Source organism: Terrapene carolina, unplaced genomic scaffold (genome assembly GCF_002925995.2).
Source record: "Terrapene carolina triunguis isolate 2854851 unplaced genomic scaffold, T_m_triunguis-2.0 Scaffold66, whole genome shotgun sequence".
Taxonomy (NCBI): domain Eukaryota; kingdom Metazoa; phylum Chordata; order Testudines; family Emydidae; genus Terrapene; species Terrapene triunguis.
Window position 1 is genome coordinate 44,026,100 of NW_020664417.1, and position 14,672 is coordinate 44,040,771.

Genomic DNA, 14,672 nt, shown 5'->3' on the forward strand with positions numbered 1-14,672 from the left:
AGACTCGGCCTGCGGGCTGCATATTTATGTCGGGGAAAGAGTAAATTATCCACAGTCGCATACACCATATATTCACTTAGTAAGCGCTAGTGTACAAATGTAAATACATATGATTGTGAAGTTATAGCTCGGAATAAATGATCACTGGGGAAGGTTAAGGATGTTTCCAGCGTGAGATGCTTTTGCGATGCGTTATTTATCCAACTTGCTAGCTTGTCCTTGCACGCTTCGGGTCTATGTGCAGGGCACAAACCACGTACAGCGCTTGGAATAAATGTGATATAAACTCTTTGGTCTGGTTTCCCATCGGCACTTCATTGGAGGAGGGGGGGTAATAAAACCAACCAAACGGCTGTGATAAAGGGTTGGGGAGACGCGTGTCTCCAAGCGTTGGGTCTAGCGCACATGGTGCGCTCTGGCGCTAGCGTGTTTATGGTGTGCCGCGTAACTATGCGGAATTAACACGTTGCCTGTTGGCACGGCGGGCGAGAGAGGCAAACACTGCGGTGTTTCGGTGTTCAGGTAAACCTCAGTTCACCGCACACTCTTTAAAATACAGTAGCGTTCATGCGTCTCCCACGAGCCCTCTGCTTTATCAAGCGTCAATATCGCCCATGAAATCATATTCAGAAAAGTAGCTTTGAAGTTGTGTGTGTATATACATGTGTTTATATAGAGTCATGGACGGTATGTGTATACACACAGTACACGTGATCCTCAGAGACAATGAGCGGGACCAGTGCATGCTCGTCTCACAAACATCCCTGTGTGTAAATCCATGCTAATCTGACATTGTTACCGTTACAATACAGCAGTATTAAGGCTGCAAACGAAACACTTTTAGTACAATTATGAAGATTCCTTGAGGCGAGCTAATAGACAGGAAGGAACCAGCCTATCCATTTTCCCCAAGATGTACGGGTGACCTGACTCCAACGGTAAGCAGAAAAGGAATGTTTTTGTTGTTGAAGTCGGAAGGAATATTTTACTAGGAAGGGACGATTTCCCTTCTGTCTTATTCTGGGATTTCCTTATGGCCATTTATCTCCTTAGGAGGAAGATAACAGGAAAAGATGTGGGCTAAAGAACAAAGTGAGATTAGACTCTGTAGCACTTGGCGTATCACAGACAGTAGTTTAACAGGTGGAAAAAAATACACACAGAAAAAAGCTCAGGAGGAGCCGAGCCCTTAACGTTGTCCCGCAGACTCTGGCTTGTATAGTGGCCAAGGCCAGATTTTTTCTCTTTACATTCTTCAATAAAATCGCCATTTCACCGCGTCGGAGCTGAGTCCTCTGTTCAACACGGGAATATCAGGCGTGTTTTTAGGTGCTGCAGGGAGCGCCCAGTGACACTGCAAAGAGATACGCTTCCTTAGTGACGGGTATTTCTATGGAGCTCCATTTTCGTTACAGAAGCATCAAAACAGGAGGCGTGGAGAGGCAAACAAGCCTCTCAGCATGAGGAGCAAATCTACGGGTTCACTGTTTAGAAAGGCAACATTGGCATCCAGGCAAACAAGAGCTTAGCTAATCTTCCTTTGCCCAGCCATGCCTTCCTTTTGAGCTCTTGGGAAATTTCAGCAGTTTCAATTCTCCTACCTCGGCTGAGTCAGTGAATAAGAACCAACCTCCTCTGTGCTCTGACAGCAAATGGTTTCTTACACGTGATTCCCGATGCGCGTTATTAGTATTTTTCCTGTGGTTTGCACTCCCCGATCCGTTGACGAAGGTTAAATTAACTTATTCCATTGCACGCTGCAGCCTTGAGGGAGATCTGACCCGGAGTGTTTACTGAGGTCATGGAATGGGCTGACCCACAATTTGTAAACCATCAACTCCTTTATTCAGAGACAGACAAAAAGATCTTCATTACAATGAGTGAAAAGTGTCATGTGTACCTTCCATTTAAACTGTAAATACAGAAAAGCCTTGAGTTTCAGATTGACAAGAAAGAGGCCGTATTACAGGGTAAAGGGAGGAGAAAGACATTCTATTGCATTAGGATACATTTGGGACCTTAAATCCGAGCGAGGAAAGCAGGAAAATACCTCTTGCTAAATGTACGTAGGGCGATATGGGATAAACCAAATGTATTCAGCAGAAGAAGAATGTCTGGTGCCTATTATGAAAACACATGTCTTACACTCATTTTCACCAGCGCTTGATGCAGAAAATGAAGCAAGTCTTTCACGATTTTTATTCTGTGAGCATTAAGCCATTCTGAATCCTCTTTTGCACTGAAGCATTACAGATATAGTGTTACCCTGGAAATATAAATTATTAATATATGCAGCATTTTGGTCACTGTTAACCAAATTAGACAAAAACTTTCCTTTGCTAAGTAGATTTCCTCTCTGGGATTAGCACAGGGCCACCACGGTCAAAACTTTGGTCATTTACATATAATTTTGCAAACTTTCACTGGTCCATGACAGTCTTTGTACCTTGAATGTAGCTATTCTCGATTTTTTTGTCCTTCTCGTTTTCATTTAACTGTGGAGGATAAATCCTGCTTTGGATTGCCAAGGACTTTAGGATAAAAGTCTCCCCGCTTTCCCCCACCCCCTCCGCGTCTATCGCTCTCTGGAACCTCTCCCCGGTTCCCCAATCTTGGCCAAAAGTCGAATCTGAGCTGGTTTGACTTCCCATAAGATGAATAATGGCAGCTCGCCCCAAGGAGGGAACTGACTCCAAAAACGTGTTTTGCCCTCGCCCACAATGCCTGGCTTCGGGGCCCCTCTTTCCCTGTGCGCTCCCTTTAAGTGAGTTGTACGGTTTCCAAGAGAGCCCCCAACAAAACCCAGCCAAAGCTCGCGGTGATGTGTGCTGGAGGTGACCCATTGTGGAGCCGCTGAAAGGGACAATCTCTTATTTCTTGGGTTTCATCCTTGAGTGGGCAGGAATAAAAATAATCAGCGCCATGAAATCAAAGGGTCTCTCCATACAAGGGGGAATAAAGCTCCTCGCGGGAGCTGGGGCTCCGTCCCCTTGACTCTGCCTTGGCCGGTGGAGGAGCCCGCCAGGTCGCCTGGTTTGAGCGCCCGGCAGCCTCCTTAATACAGAGGTCACTTGTGCTTTCAAGCGTCATTGAGCAAACAGAGCCCCGTGTTCCCTCCCCGCCTGCGCGCCCAGCACCGCGTCCCCAGCGGCTCGCCAGCCCGCACCTGCCCCGGCCGGCGGCCCCAGCGGGGAGGAAGGCCGGCCAGGAGCCGCCGCGCCCGTGGCAGCTGCAAGCAGGGCCCAGGCAGCCGCAGGAGGTGATGGGCAGAGCGGATCCCCCCCGGGGGAGACCCTGGGCAAAGAGAGAGGACGAGCAGAAGGCGAGCGCACAGCGAGGCAGCCGGGGTGCCTGCCCCAAGCTGGTAGGAATCAGTTCCCTCCCCGGGCTGAGCTGACATTAACCGGCTCCTGGGAAGGCCAGATAGCCCCCATTCGACCTGTGGCACACACAGTCCCAGACACACATTCCTTCAGCACACACAGCCACAACCACACTCACCCAGAGCACCTTGACATCTCCCCACTTAGCCTTCCTCTTGTAGACCATGCAGCAGTGGGTCCTTTAATGATGTGATCTCTCTCTCTCTAAATTAGTAAATGGCCCCTATTACTGTAATATCGGCGCGCCTTATGACCATTAACGATGTGATCCACACAATCCCCTATGAATGAGGGAAGTGCTATCTGCAGCATATAGGGGGGAAACTGAGCCAGAGAGGTTGAATGACTTGCCGAAAGTCCGCAGAAAGTTTGTGAAAACCCGCAAAATTGAACCCATATCTTCCCAGTCTCACACCAATGCCTTAGACACAAGACACATTTCCCCTCTTTAAAGCAAATGTTCATGAAGGATCACCTATCAACTGGCACCAGTACAATAACAATGTAGCATTCTCTATTTTATACATTCTGAAGCAGGTAGTATATTGTGAGCCCCTGCAGTAACGTCAAACATTGCACAGAGAGAAAATCACTGACTCCATACACATGGAAACAATATGAGCGAGGACACCTCACTCACATGCATAGTGCCCTTCCCTGTCCCAGGAAATGATCATGCTGCTGATGGTGTTTGCCGTTCTATAGAGCTCTCTCTCCCATAGTGTTTGGCAATAATACACTAGTTCACATATCACTGCCCCTCTTTACTTCCCTGCCGAGGTATGAATATTTTGGCAGGGCTCCAGTCATTTTCATCTGTGTTTCTGGATATCTTCATGCTAAGAGGGGAGGCTTTGGACATTTCTGAGTACTGCTGTAAGGAACATGGGTGCATTTTCCTGTAGACTATATTGAAGCATATGGGAGCTGGATTATATCTTTCACAAATGGCCAGCCCAAGTCAGCAGTGTACTGAGGACATAGCTAGGGGATGTTCACTGTCAAGCTGATATTCTTGTTTGTTAATGTTTGCTTTGGGACCGGGGCGGATGTAGCCTCCCAATTCAATGGGTGCCCAAAGAGAGACAGACAGAAATGCATGGCACATGTGGTGACAGATGGATGGACATGCAGATGGACTCAGGGAGCATCTCAGCCTCACCATGCCCCTCCTGGGCATATCCCAAACATGCAGGGGAGGGAGGATGTGGTCCAGTGAGGGGCCTCAGCACGGCCTCAGCACAGGACCTGCTCTGTTCTGTGTGGCCACCCCACAGCCACCCACTTGTGGTGACAAGAGAGACCTCACCTGGGACATGGCTGGGGAAGCAGCTCTGCTCAGCATCCAGACCTGGCTGCTTAGAGCAGGAAGATGCCCCATCATGAGTCCAGCACCCATCACCCTCCAGTCTCTGCTGTCTGGAGACCAGGCCAGGCCTCCTTTCCAGCCCACAACCCCACTCCCTGTGTCAGGATACTGCCCTTCAGGCCTCTGTAGCAGTGTGCTTCTTTGACACTGAGGGTATGTCTATACTACCTGCTGGATTGGTGGGCAGCGACTGATCCAGCAGGGGTCGATTTATCGCATCTAGTGTAGACACGATAAATTGACTCCCGAACGCTCTCCCATCTACTCCTGTACTCCTCCACTGTGAGAGGTGCAGGCAGAGTCGACGGGGGAGCGGCAGCAGTCGACTCACCGCAGTGAAGACACCGTGGTGAGTAGATCTAAGTACGTTGACTTCAGCTACATTATTCACGTAGCTGAAGTTGCGTAACTTAGATCGATCTCCCCCCTACTGTAGACCAGGCCATATCTGTGCAGCAACATGACCCGGAGCAGCGCAACCATGTTCTGTAGGTGGAATTGCACACAGGGTGTTTTGGCACCCTTGGTTTCTTTATTTCTGTGGGTGTAGCTAAACCCAGGAACCCCTGCTAAAGCCGCCCCTGCACTGGGACAATGCTGGCAGTTGTACATATGTGCAGACACAACTCAACTTCTTGTTATCTTTGCAACTGAAGTTGTTTTGTAGCAGTTCATATATGTAAAAAGAGGAATATTTTTCCTGAAAGACATTGCTTTTATTTTCACAAATTTCAAGACAGTAGAATCTGCATTAGTCATCTGCTGGGCTAAAAATTACCTTGGCTGCAAATTTGCCTCAATCATTGAACACATCTTTCCCTCATCTGGCAGCCTTTTGCTTCCCAGCCCTTCAGGTCTTCCTCTCTCCTCCCTCAAAGAGAGGAAAGTGATCAGGAACAATCAGCATGGATTCACCAAGGGAAAGTCATCCCTGACTAACCTAATTGCCTTCTATGACGAGATAACTGGCTCTGTGGATGAGGGGAAAGCAGTGGATGTGTTATTCCTTGACTTTAGCAAAGCTTTTGATACAGTCTCCCACAGTATTCTTGCCAGCAAGTTAAAGAAGTATGGGCTGGATGAATGGCCTATAAGGTGGATAGAAAGCTGGCTAGATTGTTGGGCTCAATGGGTAGTGATCAATGGCTCCATGTCTAGGCAGCTGGTATCAAGCGGAGAGCCCGAAGGGTCAGTCTTGGGGACGGTTTTGTTCAATATCTTCATTAATGATCTGGAGGATGCCGTGGATTGCACCGTTTGCAGATGACACTAAACTGGGAGGAGTGGTAGATATGCTGGAGGGTACAGATAGGATACAGAGGGACCTAGACAAATTAGAGGATTGGGCCAAAAGAAACCTGATGAGGTTCAACAAGGACAAGTGCAGAGTCCTGCACTTAAGACGGAAGAATCCCATGCACTGCTACAGACTGGGGACCTAGTGGCAGAAAAGGACCTAGGGGTTACAGTGGACAAGAATATGTCCTGGATATGAGTCAACAGTGTGCCCTTGTTGCCAAGAAGGCTAACACATTTTGGGCTGTATAAGTAGGAGCATTGCGAGCAGATCAAGGGATGTGCTCATTCCCCTCTATTCGGCATTGGTGAGGCCTCATCTGGAGTACTGTGTCCAGTTTTGGGCCCCACACTACAAGAAGGATGTGGAAAAATTGGAAAGAGTCCAGCGGAGGGCAACAAAAATGATTAAGGGGCTGGAGCACATGACTTATGAGGAGAGGCTGAGGGAACTGGGATTATTTATTCTGCAGAAGAGAAGAATGAGGGGGGATTTGATAGCTGCTTTCAACTACCTGAAAGGGGGTATCATAAACATACAGCTAAGGGTAGCATAAAATCCCTCCTTACCCTGTAAAGGGTTAATCCCTCCTTTACCTGTAAGGGGTTAAGAAGCTCAGATAACCTGGTTGGCACCTGACCAAAAGGACCAATAAGGGAAGAAGATATTTTCAAATCTGTGGAGGAAGTTTTTTGTTTTGTGTTCCGTTGTTCTCTCCAGGTCAGCGAGGAACCAGGGCAGGGAAAATACATCTCCCTAAGCCATATCTAAACTAAGCATCTAATATTACAGAAATAGTAAGTAATAGCAAGAAAATGCGTTAGATTATCTTTTGTTTTAGCTTGTGAATTTTCTCTGTGCTAAAAGGGAGGTTTATCCCTGTTTTTGTAACTTTAAAGTTTTGCCTAGAGGGGAAATCCTCTGTGTTTTGAATCTTTTTGTTACCCTGTAAAGTTATCTTCCATCCTGATTTTACAGAGGTTATTCTTTTATCTTTTTTTTGGTAAATAAATTTCTTTAAAGAACCTGATTGTTTTTCAGTGTCCTAAAGACCCAAGGGGTTTGATCTGTGCTCACTTTGTAACCAATTGTTTAGGATATTATTCTCAAACCTCCTCAGGAAAGGGGGTGTAGAGGCTTGGGGGGATATTTTGGGGGAAGTAGGGCTCCAAGTAGCCCTCCCTGAATGTTTGTTTAAATCACTTGGTGGTGTCAGCGATACTAAGGGCAAGGAAGGAATTTGTGCCTTGGGGAAGTTTTAAACCTAAGCTGGTAGAAATAAGCGTAGGGTTTTTTTTTTCATGCGGGTCCCCACATCTGTACCCCAGAGTTCAGAGTGGGGAGGGAACCCTGACAGGGGGTTCCAAACTCCAAAGAGGATGGATCTAGACTGTTCTCAGTGGTAGCAGATGACAGAACAAGGAGTAATGGTATCAAGTTGCAGTGGGGGAGGTTTAGGAAAAACTTTTTCACTAGGAGGGTGGTGAAGCACTGGAATGGGTTACCTAGGGAGGTGGTGGAATCTCCTTCCTTAGATGTTTTTAAGGTCAGGCTTGACAAAGCCCTGGCTGGGATGATTTAGTTGGGGATTGGTCCTGCTTTGAGCATTGGACTAGCTGACCTGAGGTCCCTTCCAACTCTGATATTCTATGATTCTATGAAAGCCCCATTCCTTTTCCAACCCCTGTGCTCCTATTAGCTCAATCCTTCCTAAGTTCCCCTCTCTTCACTCCAGCCCTATATATTAAAAAAAGCTTTCACTTTATCTCTGGAGACAGCAGTTATGTCTCATCAGCTTGGACCGTCCCTTCTCCACATCAGTGGATGTACAGACCAAAAGTCCATTTTATGAACAATGGCTGACAAAATGTGCTTTGACAGTTCCATAACTGGTGCGCATTCTTGTTGATTCTTTATTCAAGCAGAGAAGAGACAAGGATGATCTTAGTGTCATTTAACACAAAACAATCCCTAATTTATTTATATTATAGTGGTGGCTAGAGGCCCTAAGTTGCAGGCTAGCAACCTAACCACTAGACCCCCCTTTTTCTCCTGCTACCCTACTCTCTGAGATAGGCAACTAGAGATTATTCAGATGTTATAGTGATGAGTGCCTCAAACATACCTACAATTAAATTAGATAGAGTGATCCCAGCACAGGAGGAGGAGGCCAACTGCTTCTTTGTGACTATCCAGGAAGAGTCTGCACCATAGACATAGACTCTTGGAGACTGAAATATACTTCATTGGCCTCTCCTCCAGAAGGCAGGCTGCTGGATACAGACTTTTTGGTGGACAACTTCGCTATTCATAGGATAGCAGCTTCAGAACCCGATCTCAGTGTCCAGATCCAGCTTGTCTGGTTCAAGTGGGGATGGATTTCTTCCCTGGTTCGAGTGGTGATGTATTTCATCCCTAACTATTTGTCCATCTCTATAAACTAACCTTACAGAACTGGTAAGAGAATCAAGTCCTAAGGCTGTTTCGGAAACAACACTCCTGCCCACTTTTTATTAGATAACATGTAACAATGGTAAAATGTACCAGATGTATTTTCACAGTCACATGGGCAAAGTAAAGTATGGCATAGCACATGTTGACCTACATGCCACCCTGTACGCATTACCATGGCATGTCATGAAAGGATTGAGAGACTGATAGCAACTGGATGAAACTGAAAGTTCATATGTAAAAAAAGAGACTTTTATTTGGAAAGTTCAATGTGACTGAGACCGAAAATGTTAAATCCAGGTTCATTTTGAAATTAAACCCTGTAAGGCTAACTTTGAAATTACAGCAATACAAAATCTTTAAACATGCATGATATTTCATCACCCCTATTAAGATTAGTGCAGTTAGATTAACAATAAATGCTTTTTTGTTAACAGAAATGTGTATTTTTTGCTTGGTCAGTGAAAAGTTGAAAGGTAGCTTCATTATTCATTACCGTAACAATATAAAAGCTTACAGTGCAGTTCTAATTCACACTAGGTTCAGAAAAGCAGGCACCATAGTGCCGGTGCTTCACACAAATGCAGGGAGCTCAGTGATGAATCAGGGCCTTAACTCAACAAATATCCTCAGCTGGTGTAAATGGTCATAGCTCCATTGACTTTAATAGAGCTATGACAATTTACACCAGTTGAGGATCTGCCTCATGGTGGGTAATCAGAGTTACACCTGCTCTCTATTGTAAAAATAATTTTTTTAAACTGCTTCTTACTCCTGTTGGCACTGCAGAATCATCACAACTGCTGGGGAATGAGCTGGTTTCTCTTCCTGCTCACACCAGGGCCAAAACTCATTTGTATTCATTTACAGCTGTGCAATCCCACCAAGGTAAATTAGATAGTACAAGCCCATTGGACACAATAGGGTTATACTGGTATAGCTGAGGGTAGATTTGACGTACACTATGAGATAGCAAGTAGGGGAAAGAATTTGGAAAAGGAGCTACAGCAGGAATTAATCTTTTCCTCTATGATTTCCAAAATACATAGACAGCAAAGATCCTGCAAAACCAACACATCACGGGATAATAATGAACATTTTTATTTATAATGGATTTCAAGTGAGTAGATGCAAGGGAAGAGTGTGTTCAAAGCAAACCAAAAAGAACTCCTCACTTATGGCAATACCTTGTGTAGACATGCCTGGCCAGATCCTCAGCTAATGTAAATCAGCAAAGCTTCACTGAAACCAGTGGAACTATATTTATATACATAAGAAGTCTCTTTAGTGGAATTACACCAGCAGTGAATTTGGTCCTATGTACTGAGTAGACAAATGACACATATTTAAGTGAGTTCAGATATTTATTTAACCAAACCAACTATGCACTTACATGTTTATGAAAATGTATTTGTACTACAAAAATAAACAGATAACTAACATGGGTCTAAACATACAACTGCTTTGAGCATGGAATGTTCAGTGAAGTCATGTGCAGAGCTGCTGCAGAATTGGGCCCTCTGCCTGTTGTACTCTATGGAGAAAATACATTTGTAAGAAAAAAGAAAAGATAACTAAGCATGAAAATGTATGTTTATATTAAGGGCCAAATTCTGGCTAACACATACAAAGGACCTGATCCAACTCCCAGTGAAATCAAAGGGACTCATTGTCATTGCATCCTAAACAGCAAAAATCCACCTGTTACCTTCACTGAAAGTTTTATTTTCTTAAAAATTAGCATCTCTCTAAACTGCATCCTTGCCTCTGCTTTTCAGAATATTAGTTTCCTTAGTAACAGCTTGAATCACATTTTAAATAGAGTACAGTATTCGTTTAATACTCAGCTTCACTCTCTGCTCTCTCAGTTTTTATTATCCCCCTACAAAACAACTGGTAATACAGTGGGCAACTCATGAGTAGCCAAAAGACACAAAGCAGAGATCCACACTCCAAAAAGAAGCAAATGACTTAGCTGGAAGGATAAGCAGCTGGGAGCATGCAGACACCATTCTTCCTCTTCTACTCACAAGAATATTCTACATTATTTTATTGTGGGTTTGCAGGAGATTTTTTGGCTGTACGTGGTTGCCCTTTTTTGCAAGTTTCTTCCAAAAAGGACTTGTAATCAATTTGCCCATCCAGGTTGGGATCAAACTTAGACAGAATGTGGTAAACCTCATCCTCATCTAGCAGAAGGTTACAGAGCTTCAGGACAGATCTGAATTCTGGCAAAGAGAGGTAGCCACTGCTGTCAATATCCAGCTTCTTAAAGGCTCTTCGAAGGGTCTTCCAGTCCCCTCGTAACTACAGCCAGAAAGAAAAACGATTGGGATGTTGAATTACCACAGTGAAATAACAACCAAACCATTATGTGCTGTGAGGCACAATGTCCCTCTTAATATTTCATCTGAACTACCAAATTGTGAGGTACGCGGTAGCATGCTTTGCTGTACGTACCTGCGCACTCACACAGGTCAGCACACTGACAAGGTTCACATAATATAGTTTGCACTTTGATTGCTTTCTTTCCCCCCAAAGGCCTCAAATTGCTTCATAAACATTAAAGCAAAAATTTTCAAAAATGGCTGCCTGAAGTTATGCTTCTATGCCCATAGTTAGAAGCCTAAATAAGTGGCCCAATTTCCAAAAATCTAACTGAAGGCAGTGGCAGTTTGACAAATCAGGTCACTTATCTAGGCACCTAATATGGATTTATGAGTCTAACTTTAGGCACCCAAGTTTGAAAATCTTGGCCTCCAGGCTCAGCTGTGGCTGGCTCTCGTAAGAGCACAATGGTGGGGGCAGGGAGGGGGAAGTGGACAGCGCCAAGGAGACTTCCCCTCCTTTTGCTCCTGAACCTGGGCTAAGTACAATTTCTGAAAAATGTTTTATTGGTTGGCCTCTACTGGAGATGTATCTCATCCTGCCCCTTCCAGAACTCATCCGTATGGTATTTTCTTTCACGGATTCTTCCTTATCATCATTTCATTCTTGACAAGTGGAAGTTCCTGGAAGATGTCATACAGGATCTCAACACCATACCACAAGAAAAAATATGCTCCGTACTTGGACAATAGTGGCATGACCTCAAACACTGCAAGGGTCTGCCTAAAAGTAAAGTATTATGTATGCACAGGCACAGGTTATCTGTGTTTGCCTACTAAGTATTCTAATTCATCTACCTCAGATATTTCAAAGGCACCGCCAATGTCCATGGTAAAATATAAAGTGCAACATCAAATCGAGACAAGTTAAGTACAGCTCCTACTGCCTCAGCCAAAGTAAAGCTCCTACTTCATCTCATCTGATAGAGCCACTGTCCGTGGACAATAAGGATCTGCCTCATTTGTAAACACATGCAAACTGCAGACATAGCAAGTTCTGCCACTGACCAGAGAACTTCGATGGTTGTTCTAGTGTCTGGCTACCAGCTGGCAGACAAAGCCAGTACATTATGAGTATGTTCTAGCACAGTTGATCACTGGACTTTTAGATTTGATAGCTAAGCAATTTAAAATGGTTAAGAATTCACATTTAAAAGTAAAGCCACTAGCCATGACAGCCATCATACCTTTTTTCGTAGTCTGGTTGTCAGACCACCCAGCTCTGCAGTCTGCGTTCCCATGTGGGATTGGTCTATCTCACCCTGAGATGCCTGCATTGCAGCAGCCATGTTATTCCCATTCTTCCATCTTTGTCTACTTAAAGCAAAGGGCTTCAGAAACTCCAGGTATGAAACCCTTAAAGAAAAAATATGTTCATAAGTTTCTACAAAACTACCTGCATGGTATCTTAATACATCTTCTCCAGTTGAATACTGTGTTCCAAATTTTCTATCATCCTCAAAATCTATGTACTTAAATCTTGTGTATGTGATCATTTCCATGCATAATCTTCATATGTGCCCATGCAAATCAAGTAGTTGGATATCTAGCCACCTTTTCTGCATCACTAAGCATGCAATTCTGTGGCTGCCAATATAAAGTCCATCTTGTAACACTGGACTGTAAGGAACACATTTACATCTGCTTAGATTATTATTTTTTATTTTAACAGGACCCAAAATGTGAAGAGGCTCCATCCAATACAGATAAAGTACATCTCTGGCCTGCAGAATTTACAAATTAATTTCAGACAAGATGCAATGAAGGGTAAGAAGAGAATAAGGAAGGGAAGGCGAGAAATGTCAGGGGCAACATTATTAAGATTAAGCAGTTATTATGCAAAAGCTAGTGCACAGCATGGTGAAGCAAGTACTACTTTAAAGTGGGACATGTGGATAGCATTAAGGAGTAGGCTAACTAGCTGGCAAATTTCTTGCAAGCATCATGAAAGAAGTGGGTTTTCAAGAGGGATGTAAAAAAAGGAGAGGGCAGTGGCTGTGCAGACCAGATCCAAAAGGGCATTCCATAAGTTTGGGGCTATGTGGAAGAAAGCATGGAGATAGTTGTGGGAGAAGCAGACGGAAAGGGTGGTAAGGCTGGCAATATTGGTGAAGTGAAGCGTAGATGAGGGGGAGCGCAACACACAAAAAGATGAGGTCAGATATGTAGTGAGGGGCAGAAGCATGTTGAGAAAAGAGTTGCTCCTTGAGGATGGAGAAACCAGGACATTCTTGTACTGTGCAGGGAAGGAAATAGAGGAGAGTGTGAAGTAAAGACAGAAGGAAATGGGTTAGGAAAAACCTAGCGTGAAATCCTACCTCCATTGAACTCAGTGGGAGTTTTGCCATTAACTTCAATGGAGCCAGGATTTTACCCCTAACTTTTTAAAAAGCATACAGCCTGTCACTGTCTAGCCCACAGCTAATAGCATTTATTTACTGACTTATGACCTTATATTAAGTCATTGTTTATATTCAGTGCAAAACCCAACAACAATGAAACTTGAGGTTCTGATTTTAAACACACGAAATCCCCAGAAGTCAGGCATGAAATTGCATTTATGTTAGACTTCCCAATGTTATGTGATTAAGTAATGAAAGACCTTCAAATAATGCATATTATTTGATGTTAATTCCCTGGAAATCAGGTAATCTTGCAGATTTTACTGTTGGTTTTTTTCCAGACTCTAAGCTTATGTTTATATATAGAAAATTAAATTACTGGTTATTGTCGCAGTCAGAAGAACAAGGAGAATGTAAACAATGTTCCCTCTAATTTTTGACAGGCCGTGTGCACAAAAAATTTCTTCTGTGCAAATTTTTGAAGCAGAGTTTAAATTTGTGCGCCACGAGGCAAATGCGCCCAAGCGAGTAAAATGCTTATACATTTAAAAAGTTTTAATTTGCAATTTGTGATAATAATAGTTTTACACCATGTTATTTTATAAATGTCATTTTTAAATACTTAGAAAAAGGAAATTTAATCATTCTTCATGGAGCAGAAGTTAGTTTTAAGCATTACGCTTTATGATTTTTTTATAGACAATCACGAGTATATATCAAGCACATATTAATCATGATCATTATCAGTCCATAGGCTTCTGCCCGTTGGTGTCCACTTTCACCTTTCGTTCTATACACATGTCCGAAAAGATTTTGATAAACATATAATACAGACAATTTAATAAGTATGCCATTATGTCAATTTATATGGGTTTTCAGATAGAGACATCATAAGTAAAAAAAGAAAAACAAGAGTTTGTGTTTTAAATTTAAAATTTTCCTAAAAAATATCAATAAATAATTAGCAGCCAAGAATAAGATATGTAATTACAAATGCATTTTAATTTCCTTATTGGTCGAAACGTCAAAGACTGCTAAACTAACCTTACTGTTTTTCCCTGCGATCTTTTTCATTTGCCCATTCAATATAAACTCTGTCCAGATTTATCAGTCCTCCATCCAGCTAGTAAGTCTTAACACACATCAGCATGTCCAAATGATCTACTTGTAAACGATTCCATAGTTTGTTTTTTAGAGTGTTCATTAAGCTAAAGCTACGCTCACAGTTTGCACTTGATGCTAGGAATGTTCCTCCAATAACCATCAACTTTGCAAGATCCTGAAACTGTTCGTTCTGGTGAGCAAATGTCACCATATCCAGGAAATTTAAAACCAATTGGCTTTGATTATTTCAGCTACTGCAAACGTGAAATCATTGTACTGACTGACTATAACAATCTCTTCAGCAAGAAAGTCTTTGTATTTTGAACATAGGGATTTGAC

The 14,672-nt window shown here is 43.4% G+C and overlaps 1 protein-coding gene across 1 annotated transcript in view; it reads right to left on the minus strand.

Annotated features, from left to right (window-relative positions):
- Positions 1 to 9,869: 9,869 nt before the first annotated feature.
- The window catches only part of LOC112102628 (EF-hand calcium-binding domain-containing protein 6-like), a 77,971-nt gene continuing 73,168 nt past the window's right edge, over positions 9,870 to 14,672 (minus strand). The window contains exons 8-10 of the mRNA XM_029910616.1: positions 14,372 to 14,523; positions 12,075 to 12,243; positions 9,870 to 10,807 (exon numbers count right to left, since the gene is read on the minus strand). Of these exons, the coding sequence (XP_029766476.1) occupies positions 10,550 to 10,807; positions 12,075 to 12,243; positions 14,372 to 14,523 (579 nt within the window). The 3' untranslated portion in view covers positions 9,870 to 10,549. The remainder of the gene's footprint in view (positions 10,808 to 12,074; positions 12,244 to 14,371; positions 14,524 to 14,672) is intronic.